General features: G+C 37.8%; 1 protein-coding gene across 4 annotated transcripts in view; it reads right to left on the minus strand.

The window, feature by feature from the left end:
• Positions 1 to 1011: 1011 nt before the first annotated feature.
• Positions 1012 to 18198, minus strand: part of LOC5566132 — a 150624-nt gene continuing 133437 nt past the window's right edge. For all 4 annotated transcript variants that reach the window (XM_001650443.2, XM_021839706.1, XM_021839708.1 and 1 more), the window contains 6 exons: positions 18041 to 18150; positions 17724 to 17944; positions 12520 to 12616; positions 11658 to 11803; positions 2165 to 2401; positions 1012 to 1471 (listed from right to left, as the gene is read on the minus strand). In XM_001650443.2, the coding sequence (XP_001650493.2) occupies positions 1301 to 1471; positions 2165 to 2401; positions 11658 to 11803; positions 12520 to 12616; positions 17724 to 17944; positions 18041 to 18150 (982 nt within the window). In that variant the 3' untranslated portion in view covers positions 1012 to 1300. The remainder of the gene's footprint in view (positions 1472 to 2164; positions 2402 to 11657; positions 11804 to 12519; positions 12617 to 17723; positions 17945 to 18040; positions 18151 to 18198) is intronic.

Consider the following 18198-nt stretch of genomic DNA (forward strand, 5'->3'; position numbering starts at 1 on the left):
ATTCCCGTCGAAGAGGATCTATTTTCTTTTCAGGAATTGCAACAATCCCTGGGTGGGTGAGGATGTTGTGGAGTAGGATACCTCAAACCTCCTGCAGCTACAACCCTGGATCTCAACAGTATTAACTGCAGCCTCAGTCTGCTACACATAATAGATTAACTGCAAACCAGACAGCAGACAAGTTGTATTGGATGGATAGGCTTACGGCGATAGATCTGGAATGTGTAAAAAGTCATTCGTGGCTACCTATCGAGATGGATGGTCAAAGCGAGATGATGAGAGTTAGGGAGATAGTTGGAGAGCTTGACCATCCATCTCGATAGGTAGCCACGAATGACTGTTTACACATTCCAGATCAAATCCACCCCAACAATCCAGCCCAACAACTTCTCAAACTGCACTGCCCGAAAACCGAAAAAAAAAATACTTCTGCTATACGAAAACTGTACCCGCTTGCTGGGCTTCTCCAAATGAAGATCGAACGGTAGAGTTGTCAAAATCGAACGGGCACTGCATTAAATTTGCAACACTCCAATTGAACACCACTGTACATGCCCAGTTTTCTAATCGTGGATGGCCCCCAAGTAGTTCCTTAGCTAATACCTAATACACAATAATTTACAAATTGGGATTAGAACAAAAACTATGCCCGAGAAGCTTAATAAGCACGTGCTGCAGCATTTTCCTATGCAGATTGTTTTTGTGTTGCAGCTATTTTTTGATGAGCTACATATGTTTCATCTTGGAAGAACATCTATTAGGAACGCAAACATGCTGAACGAAGCAATGGGCTAATGCACATTCCATTAGCGTAGTTATTTCAACGATTTGCTTTTTTTTTTGTTGTTGGTGCAAAACAAAATCGACAGCAGAACAGAAAATCCATTAATGCTCATTATTGGCTAACCACTTCCGAAGCAATGAGTAAGTTCATCAGAAAGGGGTCGGTATGCCATCTTGTATTCTCTTTTGGGTGTGAAGGATTTCGGATGACAAAAAATGCACGTTTAGTAGAATTATGTTGAAAAATTCGTCGAGTATATGTCATTATAAAATAGTTGATTTTCACATTGCTACTATAACATTCATTGGCATTTAGTTTGCTCTGCATCACGAAGGAAACGAAAAAGAATTGTTAGTCAGGCGTGTCCCTCATCGATGATAGTCATCATTTTTTTTTCGGGGAAGCATTTTCTGTACACAAATAAATATGAGGATGCTTTCTAAGTAGTATCACTCCTGCGAGCATCTCGTCTCTCTTATTCACACATTCACGCACTACAGCATAATCGCCCAATTTCTAACGGCCAGCATCGTTACCATTATCATGATCGTGAAAAATCTCGTAACCCGTTTGCATTTGCGGATTCAGAGCATCCTCTGCTTTGTCTGCGACCGTAGTGTTATAATCATTGACGTGATATCGAATCGGATACGTCAACTGATTCCCCCGATCCCAAGTATACAGCTCCTGTGAATGGACAAAGATGAAGTAATTAAATTGCTATAAATGGATCCATTTTTAATATATATCGAATGCAGAAAGCGATCCAGGTCAGTAACAGGGCAATCATTATAGCTTTAATTACAATTGTCCTGTGTAGCAACAATACTGATTGATAAAGTATATGATACTGCATACGAGAGTAACATAGAGCCAAGCTTGTTGAATGAATGTCGATTGGGTTCTGCCTTCTTGCGTAAAGGTCTCAGAACAAGGTCGGTGCTAACATGGTTCATTTGCATAATTGATTTGTAAACTAGCACGTTTCCAAACACTGCTCAGAGCGTGTATCGGTTGTTGCAACTAGGTACGATACATCCATGCTCATTGTTTCGAAACTGAGAAAGTATGTAGAAATTTGGATTGCTCTGCATGGTTAAGCAAACCATTCTGAATGCGGTGGAATTGAATAACTTTGCTGGATTTCGTTTGGGTGGTGGAGAATTGCTTGCCATTTATCAAAAACTCGTTACTCTCGTTCACATAGTGGATACACGTTGTGCAGTGACTAAGTTTGGGATTCGAATCACAGTTATTCTTTTTTGAAAATGTATTCAAAGAGTTTGATAATTTGATAATAAAATAATTACAACTTCGAACATGCGAATTGAGCGGTTTACATACCAACGAATTTGGAAATGTAATAAACTAAAAGCTTACCTTGTTTTTAGGATTGTAGCCCACTGTAGTGGTTTTTCGGAACGGATTGGTAAAGGTGAGACTCACATCTAGCAATTTACTGTGGTACAAATCCAGTGCCAGTCTGATTTTCGTGTTACGTTCAGTAACGGAATCAATCGCATAGAGCACACCACAAACGATGAACATCTCACCTACCTTGTGGTGGTTCACGCTGATGTTCCAGCTGAAATCTATATCCAGATTGAACTCGTTGAGCTACGGCGAGAAAGCGTTACAAAAAGTTGTATCAGACATTATCAAGTGAAAGTCATCCAATTATAATGTCAAGCCAGCTTTGCGGTCGGTTGGCACTTCAGAGCAATTTCTATCTTTTCCTCCCGGAAATACATCACCAAAGTTGACATCATCAAACTGTTAACTTGCGCTGTTTTTCAGAGCGCCTCCCGGTTTCTAGTTTGAAGGTATGTCCTGCTTTGCACGCTATTTTCAAAGAGGGTTATTATCCAACTTTTATGTACGGGATGTTGCTCTTGCTCAGAAGAAACAAGTTAGTGAAAACCGCAAATTTTTATACCTTGGGTTATTAAAAAATGTGGTAAGATGATGATCGTAATAACGATGTTCACTGTAGGCTGACTTAGAAAAAAAGAAGTAGACGATTGAGAGTTGATAATAATCCTTTGAATCAACATACGTTTTTTTACTACAGTGATGCTTACAAGTTTTCAGTCGGTTACAAAATAAGATATGTCGACTTAGAGGGGGAAACACGTACAAATGTTTTTTTAAGTGTTGAATAAACCAAAATGGGAGGATTACATTACACTAGCGTTTCTATTTTCTTTAAAGTCAAAGTATCGATACACCTGGAGATCACCACTGCAGACGGAATAACAAATCGACCACGTTTTGATCGATGGACGACACTTCTCCGACATTACCGACGTCAGAACCTATCGTGGCGTTAACATCTGGTGATGGTGAAACTGCGCCAAAAACTATCCGTCATTAACAATGTACGGTATCGACGCCCGCCTCGGTATAACCTAGCGCGATTGGCCCAACCGAACGTCGCTGCCGCATACGCGCAGCATCTCGAGGTAGTGTTGCCGGAAGAGGGCGAGCTTGACGAAGCCCCTCTTGAGGACTGCTGGAGCAACATAAAAGCAGCCATCAACAACGCAGCAGAGAGCATCGTCGGGTACGTGAAAAGGAGGACATGTGACGATTGGTTCGACGATGAATGCAGGCAGGTTTTGGAGGAGAAGGATGCAGCGCGGGCTGCAATGCTGCAGCAAGGAACGCGACAAAACGTGGAGCGATATAAAAGTAAACGAAAGCAGCAAACCCGCCTATTCCGGGACAAAAAGCGCCGCCTGGAAGAAGCGGAATGTGAAGAAATGGAACAGCTGCATCGTTCACAAGAAACGCGAAAGTTCTACGAGAAGCTTAACGCATCCCGAAAAGGCTTCGTGCCGCGAGCCGAAATGTGTAGGAATAAGGACGTGAGGTGATTGAAAGGTGGAAGCAGCACTTTGATGAACACCTGAATGGCACGGAGAACACAGGCGCCGAGGGTCACGACAGCGGAGGAAGTGGCTACGTTAGCACGGCGGATGAAGGAAACCAACCTGTCCCCACATTGAGGGAAGTTAAGGATGCCATCAACCAGCTCAAGAATAACAAGGCCGCTGGTAAGGATGGCATTGGAGCTGAACTCATCAAAATGGGCCCGGAGAGGTTGGCAGCCTGTCTGCACCGGCTGATTGTCAGAATCTGGGAAACGGAACAGCTGCCGGAGGAGTGGAAGCAAGGGGTCATTTGCACCATCTACAAGAAGGGCGACAAACTGGAATGTGAAAACTATCGTGCGATCACTATCCTGAATGCCGCCTACAAAGTGCTATCCCAGATTATCTTCCGTCGTCTATCACCAATAACAAATGAGTTTGTGGGAAGTTATCAAGCTGGTTTCATCAACGGCCGCTCGACAACGGACCAAATCTTCACTGTACGGCAAATCCTCCAGAAATGCCGTGAATACCAAGTTCCAACGCATCACTTGTTCATCGATTTCAAAGCGGCTTATGATAGCATCGACCGCGAAGAGCTATGGAAAATATTGGACGAATATAGCTTTCCCGGGAAGCTCACAAGACTAATAAGAGCAACGATGGACGGTGTGCAGAATAGCGTGAAGATTTCGGGTGAACATTCCAGTTCGTTCGAATCCCGCCGGGGACTTCGACAGGGTGATGGACTTTCGTGCCTGCTGTTCAACATCGCGCTAGAAGGTGTCATGCGGAGAGCCGGGTTCAATAACCGAGGTACGATTTTCACAAGATCCACAAGAATTTGTTTGCTTCGCGGATGATATGGATATTGTCGGCAGAACATCTGGAACGGTGGCAGACCTGTACACCCGCCTGAAACGTGAAGCGACAAAAGTCGGCCTGATGGTGAATGCGTCAAAAACAAAGTACATGCTGATAGGCGGAACCGCACGACAGAGCCCGCCTGGGAAGCAGTGTTACGATAGACGGGGATACTTTTGAGGTGGTTGATGAGTTCGTCTACCTCGGATCCTTGTTAACGGCTGATAACAACGTTAGTCGTGAAATACAGAGACGCATCATCAGTGGAAGTCGCGCCTACTATGGGCTCCAGAAGAAGCTGCGGTCGAGAAATATTCACCCTCGCACCAAATGTACCATGTACAAAACGCTTATAAGACCGGTGGTCCTCTATGGACATGAAGCATGGACCATGCTGGAAGAGGACCTGCAAGCACTTGGAGTGTTCGAACGAAGGGTGCTTAGGACGATCTTTGGCGGAGTACAGGAAAACGGCGTGTGGCGGCGGAGAATGAACCACGAGCTCGCTAGGCTCTTCGGCGAACCCAGTATCCAGAAGGTTGCGAAAGCCGGAAGGGTGCGCTGGGCAGGGCATGTTGCAAGACTACCGGACAACAATCCTGCAAAGATGGTGTTCGCGTCGAATCCGGTTGGCACAAGAAGGCGAGGAGCACAGCGAGCGAGGTGGCTTGATCAGGTGCAACAAGATCTGGAGAACGTGGGCCAAAATCGAAGTTGGAGAGATTCCGCCATGGACCGAGTAAATTGGCATAACATCGTTAACGAGGTTTTATCAAATTAATTGATGTAATACCATCTAAATAAATAATAATAGAACAGATTGTTTTTAAGCGTTTCGAAAATGCTAAAACTGTAATGTTCTGCATTCAAATGAAAATAGCTCTTACATGAAGTGTAATACTAATATTCTCCAGTTTTGCATTTGTTTTGCTTGACCGATTAACAGAAATTATGATATTTCGTTTTGTATGTGGTGGGTAACTATCAAAGTTACCCGCATTATCAAAGATACCCCGTTTTACGGTACCCAGAACCGTAGCGTTACCTCATCGCGCCCTCGGCGAACCTCTATTTGCGCGCTCTTCAAGTCAACATAAAAATTGCAATATTCAAAACGTATGTTGCAATACTCGCTGAAACAATTCCATACTTTTGGCCGGTAGTGTATTGTAGGGTGCGTCATCTTTTACGTCGGTACGTGATAATTGAATAACTGAATCTGGAATACATTTTTTGTTCGTCAAATGTGGCATTTTTGTTTCTGCCATACATGTTTACCACGATATTTTCAAGCATACGAACGTTGAGTTAACATAACTCAAATATTGTTTTAAATGTTAAAACTGAAAATGGGCCAGATTTTCCTAAAAGAGATTCTTTTGGTAATTGTTGAGTTATTTATGTTTTCAAAAATGTCGAAGACTTCATTGTTTTTTTTTTCAAAAAAAATCAATAGTTGATCTCGTCGATGCAATTCTTCGCAAAAAAATATCTCAGAAATATAAAAAGTTTAAAAATTATTGATTATTATTAATCCTTCTTATTCCATAATTCTCTCAAAGTGAAATGGTTGTCAGTTAGTGTAAAATATTAAGTTCAGAGTTCTGAAGCTAAACATATCAGTGAAGTGTGTGAGAATTTAATTTACGTCTCCGAAGTTAAAAAATTGTAGATTGTGCCAAGATATGATATTGACAATAAGGATTTTCACAGAATAGGTATCATAATCAAATCTAAAGCTATGGCCTGCATTTTCATTGTTAGTTATGGTGACTAGGGTATGGTATTTCCGGCAGCTTTGTTCTTCTCTTCATAGACGGTTCTTAAAATCGATTGGGTTGAAAATTCGTATGAAACTATTTCGCATAAATGTTTATGTATATCTCAGCAGAATGTCGGAACATTTGACATGCAAAAACCTTTCATTAGGAGAAAAACTGAAGAAAATACATAAGTTCTCCTATGTTCCGTACTCTGCCCATGATTTCATAACATTTACGGAGAAATTATTTCCCAGAATTTTCGTCCAGTATTTTGTATTCAAGATTCTTTGAATATATTATTACGAATTTTGTTAGAATCCAACTCAACATACTCGTAGGCTTTGCAACTAGGAAAAAGTAAAGTAATTGTTGCAACGAATTTATATTGTCTCATAAATCTTTAAATTATAAATTCTGCAATTTTCAGAAATGTTTTCAGCGTACGTTGGTAAAAAAACCGAAAAGTTTTCAATTTTCCACTGTTATGTCAACGAAACACCGAAACTGCCAACCTTATCAGATACATCTCTTCCAAAATTGTATCAAGCGTGCCACGCATTTCGACGCCTCCTGAAGGCTGGTACCCTTGACGGGGCCAACCACACGGTACGGAGCTTTATAGTATATATGAATTGATCTCTGCTTCTTAGAAAAAGACTTATTGTTGAAAAAAAAACAAGTTCAGTGCATACAGCACTGTTCTGAATAAAAGCAGCGCATTGCGATTTTCATACAAAATGGGCAGCTTTGGCATGTCCTAGTTTCGTTTCCTTTCAAGTAATCGTGTTGAAACTTTCACCACAGAATGTATTCAATTTTGTAAATACAAAATTTCATTTTTCTGAGCCCCTGCTAAAAAGTGAGACACTAAGTAAAATTTTGCGAAATAATAGCTGTTAGTTATTGCTGGATTATTATTGGAAACCATTTTTGGTCTTTAGTGGGGCAAAAGTTCGAGCCACATATTTTCTCGCGAAAAAAAAAAATGCAAATTGTCTAAAGCTCACATTTTTAATTTTAGCGATCAGGCATATATCGTGCGAAAAAAAATCACCAAAATTTCTCATTTTTGCTTAGTTTGGCGAAAAAGTACTATTTTGGGTATATTAAAATCAACCCTGTTTTGAGCAATTTTTTGATGAAAATTCAGTTTGTATTTTTCTGCTAATATAAGTTTATCGATGGTAAAATTTCAGCGTGTTATAAAAGTTTCGATGTTTTGTGTTTCGGCCAGCGAACTTTAGCCCCACACTAGATTCGATCGAACTCTTGCTCCACCGCTGGGGCACAAGCTCGTTTGAGACAATAAATTTAAAAACTGTTATAACTAAAAATGGGTTAATATTTTGCCAATAGTTTGTTCAGCAAAATTGTAGCCAATATGTTTTTAAGAATTTATTTTCAATGGCTTAGTTTTTCTGGACAAGCTTTTTTTCTTCTATGGACAACTATGAAAAACTTCAAATGACGATTTCTCTAAAAAAATAATTTGCTGTTTTCCCTAGCCCATTTCTTATGATCTAGAGGATTGTACCCCGTTTGGCATAAAGTCGTTTGGCATAAGGTCGTTTGGCATAAAGCCGTTTGGCATAAAGTCGTTTGGCATAATGGCCGTTTGGCATAATGGTCATTTGACATAATGGTCGTTTGGCATAATGATTGACTTAAAATTAATATCGGCATTTTTAAGCTTTTACCGAGATCAACACCACAGAGCCCATAGCAAAAAGTTTTGGTAGGTTATAAACAAGCGTGGTGTTCGTTCAGAGATTTACCAAGCTAAGAATTACAAAAAATGTTGTGACATTAGAGAGCATTTCTAAATAAAACTCGTGACAAATCTCTACATCTCAGAACATAGAGTGTCTTTGAGCTTGTTGCGATATACATATTTGAAAACAATAAATTGGCAAAAAAGTTCGCAGTTATTCATCGCTCCCTTGATGAATAACTGCCAACTTTTTTTTTGCAAATTTACTGTTTTCAAATATGCTCATAAAATATTTCGCTGCAGATCTAGCTCTGTCCTAGTCTGGACGTGACACTCGATGGAAATTACTTGATAAAAGAAAGGATTTTTTTTTGCAAAATATCAAAAGCTCTAATCCAAAGATCTATCAATGCGATTTAATGCAAAAAAACTATATACGAGAGCAGATTATTTTTCGTTTAAAATGTTTAAGGTTCTAACGCAAAAAAAAAAATTGCTCAAATGGTCAACACATCTTTAAAAGAAAATATTTGTGGCAAAACTTTTCAACGGTTCAATTTAAATTCTAATTTTGGAAGTGTACATCAAAAATATCGTCTATTATCGAGAGAAGGGAAAGTTTGTGATTGAAATAGTATTTTTTCCAGCATATCTCGAAAGGAGATCACGCGTTTGCCCCAAAAAAGTATATGTTGAATATTGGCAGGTAATTAAAGTAATTTCATTCTTACAATACATCTGGCAAGAATTGATAAAACAGCAAAATATAAAAATGGTTAACATTTGGCTTTACTATAAAATAAAATTTAAAACAGTATAAATATAAAGAACAGCCTATTTTTAAAAGAAGGCAAAATTTATAATCAAACCAATAGAAGAATGGACGCCAAAAAATATTGCGGCATAATAAAACGAAAAGACACAAATAGTGCGTTCAGAATCATCGAAGTGATTGTGCTAGTTTTCCCCGAATGACTGGTTTCCCCGAAAAGTGGTGACGAGAAAGAACAATGAATAGTCAGAAGAAGGATATATTCTGTCATTCTCGGCTATACACATGTTGGCAAAAATGCGGAGAACGGTGAAACTCGAAAGAACCGTCAATTAAATAAAGAAGGGTGCATATTAGATGGTCAGTTCGTTCACCACCCTGAAATGTATAAATTTACGACAATTATGAGTGCTAAAAACTTTTTGAAGAAGTGGGCTAGTCGGGAAAACGGGATATTCGGGAAACTGGCATTCGGGGAACTGGCGTTCGGGGAAACGACACTCGGGGAATCGACATTCGGGGAAAAGTAGCACAGCCCATCGAAGTAACTGCAGTAATCGATTTCTCTTTTCGCTGATAATTTGAGCAGATCAATGTTATCGATTGCCGCCCTTTTGTCAGTTGAAAAAAAAAAAAAAATACTTAAATATATAGCTCCAAAGAACAGCCTATGCATAAAAGAAGGAGAAATTTATTGAAATTTAAATCAACAGTTTTCATACCTATAATTATGGTTACATCACATTTAGAAAAAAAAAAAAAAACAATTAAAAACAGGGTAAATTTGTGCTAAATATATAAAAATCTTCAGTGCAAAAATTTGTTCCAATAGCGAAAATCAAAAGAAGAATTAATATTTGAAAGACGGATAATTTCTGGATAAAAATTAAAATACTATTGGCAATAACTTTCCTAATATGCTTAAATTTATTCAAGGCGAATGCTTGTTGAATAAAGTGTCATTTTGTGTCAATTAACTCCAAAACAAGTCATCAGAAAGATTCAATTATATAAAGAAGGGTGCATATTAGATGGTCAGTTCGTTCACCACCCTGAAATGTATAAATTTACGACAATTATGAGTGCTAAAAACTTTTTGAAGAAGTGGGCTAGTCGGGAAAACGGGATATTCGGGAAACTGGCATTCGGGGAACTGGCGTTCGGGGAAACGACACTCGGGGAATCGACATTCGGGGAAAAGTAGCACAGCCCATCGAAGTAACTGCAGTAATCGATTTCTCTTTTCGCTGATAATTTGAGCAGATCAATGTTATCGATTGCCGCCCTTTTGTCAGTTGAAAAAAAAATACTCAAATATATAGCTCCAAAGAACAGCCTATGCATAAAAGAAGGAGAAATTTATTGAAATTTAAATCAACAGTTTTCATACCTATAATTATGGTTACATCACATTTAGAAAAAAAAACAATTAAAAACAGGGTAAATTTGTGCTAAATATATAAAAATCTTCAGTGCAAAAATTTGTTCCAATAGCGAAAATCAAAAGAAGAATTAATATTTGAAAGACGGATAATTTCTGGATAAAAATTAAAATACTATTGGCAATAACTTTCCTAATATGCTTAAATTTATTCAAGGCGAATGCTTGTTGAATAAAGTGTCATTTTGTGTCAATTAACTCCAAAACAAGTCATCAGAAAGATTCAATTGTATAAAGAAGGATGCATATTAGATGGTCAGTTCGTTCACCACCCTGAAATGTATAAATTTACGACAATTATGAGTGCTAAAAACTTTTTGAAGAAGTGGGCTAGTCGGGAAAACGGGATATTCGGGAAACTGGCATTCGGGGAACTGGCGTTCGGGGAAACGACACTCAGGGAATCGACATTCGGGGAAAAGTAGCACAGCCCATCGAAGTTTTGATTTGACTTGACTTTATTAACGAGATTTTTAGCCCTGGGCTAGTTCATCTCGGGACCAACGGCTTTACTTCCCTTCCGAAGGAAGTCGTCACTATAACTTTTTACGTCATAAGTGACTATGTCGGGGATGGGATTCGATCCCAGGTCCTCGGCGTGAGAGGCGAGTGTTCTAACCACTACACCAGGTCCGTCCCCATAATAGCCCATCGAAGTAACTGCAGTAATCGATTTCTCTTTTCGCTGATAATTTGAGCAGATCAATGTTATCGATTGCCGCCCTTTTGTCAGTTGAAAAAAAAAAAATACTTAAATATATAGCTCCAAAGAACAGCCTATGCATAAAAGAAGGAGAAATTTATTGAAATTTAAATCAACAGTTTTCATACCTATAATTATGGTTACATCACATTTAGAAAAAAAAAACAATTAAAAACAGGGTAAATTTGTGCTAAATATATAAAAATCTTCAGTGCAAAAATTTGTTCCAATAGCGAAAATCAAAAGAAGAATTAATATTTGAAAGACGGATAATTTCTGGATAAAAATTAAAATACTATTGGCAATAACTTTCCTAATATGCTTAAATTTATTCAAGGCGAATGCTTGTTGAATAAAGTGTCATTTTGTGTCAATTAACTCCAAAACAAGTCATCAGAAAGATTCAATAAAAACGTAAACACGAAAAATTGAGAAATTCTTAATTTCAGACTCTATGCCAAACGACTATTATGCCAAACGACCATTATGCCAAACAACTTTATGCCAAATGACCATTATGCCAAACGACCTTATGCCAAACGGCTTTATGCCAAACGACTTTATGCCAAATGACCTACCACCGATCTAGAGCAACTTCCTTTGAAACAAAATCTGAGGAACGTGAAAGTTGAATAATAACCCCTTTTGACCATAGCGTGCATTTTGGGATAGTTTGGTGCAAGTCAAAAAGCGTGATAATCGCGTTGGAGTGATGTCAGCTCGACCGAGCAGTATTATTGCATTACCTTGGCAACGATGGTATTGTTGGAGTCAGGCGTAGAGTAGATGACCCACAGGCCGTTATCGTCCACGTTGAAATCCATGTAGTTATACTCGGTGCTGTAGAGAAAATTGGAACCATTCGTCGCGACACCCTCTATCTCCTTGACCGCTGATTGCATGGGAATAAGTGGAAGAAAGCAGAATAGGACAGTCAGTGGCATAAGTTTCTGTTTGAATATCAAGTGAGATATCACGGATGAATGAGCCTATTGCATTGATCCTGTTAATTTATGCAATATGAGTGAGCATTTCAAGATGAACATTGAATTATGTCATGGACGTAGTGTACCGATTGTTTTGTCCCAATTAATTGAGATTTAAGGAGTGAAAACGATAACATGCCCTTTCAGAAAGCAAGCATTGAAGAGCTTTATGCCAAATTTATTTCTCGATAACTCGCGTTACTTGCCTTAAAATATTTTTTAATTTATAAGACGAAGCTCACGGGTTATGCATTTGTAAGTGTAAAAAATGAGATTTGATTCACATTAGCAACAATACGATCGATCTGGTTATTTGAGGAATGTTGAATGGAAATCGTCTAAACCTAAATAGTATATTGCCCCACCATGATGTGTAGAATCTATGCATATGGCTTATTATCACATTAATCTCTTAGTAATGCGTGTAAGAACACTGTGGGGATGTTTGCTAATGCTATTTTCATTGTAGGTATAGGAAGTCACATAATAGAATGAATCGGTCTCTGATTAAAGCAAAACGCCTGCAGCTGAATGTAAGGAACGCATCCTTATCATCGTTTATCCATTGTGTTGTGAGAAAGTGTCCTACCTGTGTATGCGACGGAACATCATATCCACTTACCGGTCTGTCGTTCCAGGTTGAGGTCATATTTGATGATTCGTGGAGAGTTCCGCTCGTTGTAGTAGAATGACCCGTTGAACACCACGTGAGCATTGCCCTGAGTTGGAATGCAACAAAATGTGAGAAAAGCAGACAAGATTAGATGACTAGGACACAACACAACACAGGACATGACAAGCTGGCGAATGTTATTGTCATTGTTGTCGTATAATGCTGGTTTATGTGGCTTTGCAAAATCCTTTGGATTTTCCATTTTCCTCTTCCTCCTCTAACTCAGTATTAGCGTTCTGCTATAGAGTACTTAGTCTCGGAAACACGTCTGTCGTCTTGTCTTGAAGCTGATCGCATTGTTATTAGGATTAATGTTTCGTATCGTGGTCTCGTTCGTCGGTAATGGAGTGTGGAATTGAACATGTCCGAGGGTTGCAATTTACGTTAGCAATGTTCGTTATGGAATAGGAAACATAATATAGATGTTAAAAATTTTCCGTTTTTTATCGGTCGTATAAATTCACCGACCTGTTGGCGTCGAGATGGAATAGTATCACTCTGATAAAATTCAATCGATCGATACATTCAAAAGTCGTCTCAGAGACTTCAATGGAAGTTATTTCTCGTGAAGAGTCCACATCACTTTCTAATGATTGTGTATGATTTTATGAATATTATTCTGTGAATCCTGTTAGAAATTTTCCAAGGATTTTGTGAGAGCCCATAATTAGCCATTTTGGTGGGCCACGAAGGTGCATAACGGATAGTCCATAATAGGAAACGTCATATTTGTCAACATTTATATTATGGACACAGGTGGGGTCTACAGCAAGAATAAGAACTGGATCTATGATATGTGGTTGAAAGTACATTTGTTTGAATGGACATTTTTGTCGAATGGACATTTGGTCGAAAAGAATTTAACTGCTTTAAGAATCATATGATATTTTTAGTCGAAAATTTAGTCAAATAAATATTTTTAAGATTATTTTACAGAGTATCGTTTTGGCGTTGAAATACAGTGATTGAGCTATTCGAAAAGGGGAAAGCATGTATGGTAGGTGCTATTACTGGAGGTTGCATATGCTAGGACAATATGATAGAGTGCAAGAAACCTGCATTAGTGTAATGGTATTTTTTCAACAAACTGCAAGGCTTCAATATGCGACGTGCGATATTTTTGGATATCAGTTGATCACTCCCCCACAAAACCGATTGACTCCTTGCGTTATTGATGCTACTTGTTTTTTTTTTCACTCAGACTTATTCTGAGGGTCTGATGATGAATCGAGACGAGCTGGCCTCAAATGGCACTTCACTGGATTCACTGGATTAACTTAATTCTTTTGTTTGATTATTTTTGATTGAATTAATTTTCAACTTATTTTGATTGAACTAAAAATAACTTAATATTATTGACCTCAGATGAAAAATATGTTTGCCCAAAATAAACTTAAGATCATCCATTGAACAAAAATTCTAGTTTGGTTTTATATCCGTTGAACCAATCGATTTTTCGATCAAATCTTTCGACGAAATGTTCTGAAGTCATTCTACCAAACGTCATTCGACCAAATGTCCTAAAGCCTAAGAACTACAGCTTATTACGAATCTATGACCTTTGGGCTAATGACATTTAGTCGAATGACGTTTGGTCGAAAGAACATTTGGTTGAACGGACATTTCGTCGAATGGACATTTGGTCGAAAAGGTTTGGTTGCAACAGAAAGCATAGGATATATGGTCGAACCGACATTTCGTGTAAAGGATACGGGGCATTTCTAAATAGTATGGAAACAAAGTTTTACGTTTAGCAGCATTTTGTCGCTAATACAAGAGTGATTGAATAATTGCCATTGCCATTTTACCAACAATGTATATGCGATTAGCAAAATTTTGTTATTCAATTTGATGGACGCTTTCCTAACATATTGATCAACCTCTTGTGTTTCTTGCTGCTTTTTCGATCAGGCATGTTCTGCGATTCGAGATAAGCTGATCTTAAATGGAAGCAAGCCAACTTCTGTCGCCTCAGTCAACTCGTCTTCCCTCACCCGATACATAGAATTAGCATAATTTTCATTGTTTTATAATTCAAAGTTTCTACTGCAAACTCTGTTATTTACCCAATATCTTTAACACTGTCAGCAAAGCCATATATTTGCTTGAAGAATGTTATTAAGCTGGAATTCACAATAAGCCAATCGGTCATAAGTAGAGTTACCGACACATAACATTGACTTCGCCACAAAGTTAAAACCTTTAAAGCAAATTTTTTATGCCGATTTAATTCTGATTTCCGCATTCAAAACCCTTACTCAAGACCCGGAAATCAAAGAAAGATCCCGAACACTCTCTCCGAAGGCTTCCATCAGATGAAGATCAGCAGTTCATAACGAAGAACGGTGACATTTCAAAAGAATAATAAATAATAAAACATTATGTTCACATCGTGAGTAATAAAATAACTTTTTGAGCAGTTTTTAAAGAATGATGATATTTTTAAAGAATAATAAATTCACTAGAGCTAAATATTTCAGCCAATGTACAAAAAAACTCCTTCTTAAAAGTTCATTTGAATAACCATCGAAATATTAGATTTTAGCATACCCTCAAATTTCAAATAAAAAGATGTATGAGATTCAAAATTAAGACTACATAAAATGTCCCATTGTTAATTCAAAAACAGTTATTGACTCAGATGATTCAGAAGAATACGTTGTGCTACCAAATTTGCAAAACTCAGAAAACAATTAATCAATTTTATGAAATGATCTTTCACTAAACTATTTGAAAATAAGCTTTCATTCATGTTTGCGTACAACTAAACGTCATTCAACCAAAATAAATGTTCCAAAGCAATTCGACCAAATGTCCATTCGACCAAATGTACTTTCGACCAAATGTACTTTCGACCAAATGTCATTCGACCAAACGTCATTCGACGAAATGTCCTAAAGCCCGATTCTGAATAGTGTGGAAACGAAGTTTTACGTTTAGTCTGACGTCGAGAGTAGCATTTTGTCGCTAATACAAGTGTGATTGAATAACTTAAAAAAAGTATCAGCTATTTTACCAACAATCTATGTATATGTGATTAGCATATATTGTTGTTAAATTTGATGGACGCTCTTCCAACATTTTGATCAACCTCTTGTGTTTTTGACGTTTCAAGCTGTTTTTTTCGTTCAGGCATGTTCTGCGATTCGAAATAATCTGATCTTAAATGGAAGCAAACCAACTTTTATCGCCTCATTAAACTTACACGATACTTAGAATTAGCTTAGAAAAAGCTTCTACTGCAAACTCTGTTATTCATCCGAGGTAATCAACACTATCAGCAAAGCCATATATTTGCTTGAGCAAAGCCATATATTTGCTTGAGGAATGTTATTAAGCTGGAAGTCACAATAAACCAATTCCATAAGTAGAATTACCGATAATTAACATTCACTTCGCCATTATGGTTTTCCTCAAAGCAAATTTTTCCTGCCGTTTTAATTCCCACGTCCGTAAGCTGCAAGATCCCGAACACTCTCCAAATGCTTCCATCAGATGAAGATCAGCAGTTCATTACAAAGAACGATGACATTCCAAAAGAATGATAAACAATAACAACTGTATGTTCACATCATTGTGTAATAAAATAACTTGTTAAATCATATTAATAATTAATAAAATCACTAGACCTAAATATTTCAGTCAATGTACAAAAAAACTGTTTCTGAAAATTTCATTTCAACAATCATCGAAATCCTAGATTTTGGCATAACTAAAATTTACAAAAAAAAAATATATACATGAAATTTAAAAATAAGACTACATAAAATGTCCCCTTCTTTATTCAACAACAGTTAATGGTTCAGATTATTCAAAAGAATACTTTGCAAAACTTCAAAAAAAAAAAGACACTACACGACGTCAATGCTTCCAGTGGACTATTTGCCCTTTGAAGGAAGCACCACACTAGACAACGGACCAGCATGCAACGCCCAGTGGCACAGTCGGAAAACATTCCTCTCGAAAAGTTTTTCGGTCTGAGGCGGGAATCGAACCAACACTCCTTAGCACGATGCGGCTAAATGCCTCGGTGACACTAACCGCACGGCTACGAAGCCCACAAAAAACATATAACTTATAAACTTATAAAACAATAATCAATTTAACAAATGATCTTTAAAATGAACCATTTCAAAATATGCTTTCAACTAAACGTCATTCGACCAAAATAAATGTTCCAAAGCAATTCGACCAAATGTCCATTCGACCAAATGTCCTTTCGACCAAATGTCATTCGACCAAACGTCATTCGACCAAATGTCATTCGACGAAATGTCCTAAAGCCGCTTATTACTGGAAAAAATGTAATGATATTGTGTGTTTTCAATGTGTTATATAAAGTAAAGACATGAAACTTATTCACAGGATCCGCTAAACGTATGTATATCCAACTAGAATACCATTACAAAAAATCACCGATAAAGGATGTTAGCTACTTAACGGTCGATAATTAGCGATGAAACCCTATAGTCAATGACAACAGTTAGTAATTAAATGCTATTTTTATGTTTAGGGATCTGTATCTTAGCTTCTACTGGTCCCAATTGGCTGAAATTTGAGTGACGAGCTACAAATAACCTAAAATTTTGTCTATAGTGAATTAATTACTTAGCAGTCATTTTCCACATGATTGTTCAAAGACAATTTCCAATTGAAAATATTTAATTTTTTTCAAGAAATGTAAACTACCCACGGTACAAAATTGAAAAATAAAATCAAAATTCTCATATCGAATTCAAATTTGTGCAAACAAAACGTGCCCTGTGATGCACTTACTATGAACAATATCAGCTAGGACATTGTATTGTGTGAAACGCTTCTACTGTGTAACAGATTCGTGAAATCAATTCCGCCAAAACCACTACCGTCTGTCAATCCTTGTCAACATACGTTTTAATTGATGTTCATGTTTGTGATTCATGCTTCCTCATCAATGCGTGGGAAAATACAGTCAAACCTCCATGAGTCGATGTAACTTCTGGAAGCAATGAAGCCTTACTATTTATGAAGATTCTTTCGAAAAGGCTTTTCAAAGGACTGATATTCTCATGATTCGAAGGTTCCCGCAAAATTGTGTCATGAACGTTTGACTGTAGTTCGTGCATTTTGAATCCGCCTTTGTTCCGTGCCATGCATTGTGATGAGATACATACCCGGAATGGCTTGTCTAGTCGATACGTCTTGGTGGACACATTGTTTCGGTATGTTGTTTTGTTGGCAAATTCATACAGGCGCATCGTGTCGTTGTCTCGCGTTGCCCATATTTTCTTCTCAACCGCATCATTCCTCGGAGCAGCATCCTTCAACCATGCACCGTAGTTTTGGTCGGTGTATTTGTGATACACGGGCTTTCCAACCGCGTAGAGCACACAATCTGTAAATAGTGTTTGGTACCGATTTTAGGGTACGAAATTCTGGGGAATACCTACTATTCCCCTGACGAAATGTACATAATTTAGTAACAACGCACCTGTTGTTCTGTTTGGTAAGCCCGGATAGCTCACATTCCCAGTCTGCTTAATCTCCAAGTTGCCTACTAAATCATACAGCGAAACAATGGCGTCCTTACACTTGATATCCCTTTCAATAAAGATTTTCAAACGAATGAAAACTACGTCTTCCACACAG

The sequence above is a fragment of the Aedes aegypti genome, chromosome 2, assembly GCF_002204515.2.
Source record: "Aedes aegypti strain LVP_AGWG chromosome 2, AaegL5.0 Primary Assembly, whole genome shotgun sequence".
NCBI classification, from domain to species: Eukaryota; Metazoa; Arthropoda; class Insecta; order Diptera; family Culicidae; genus Aedes; species Aedes aegypti.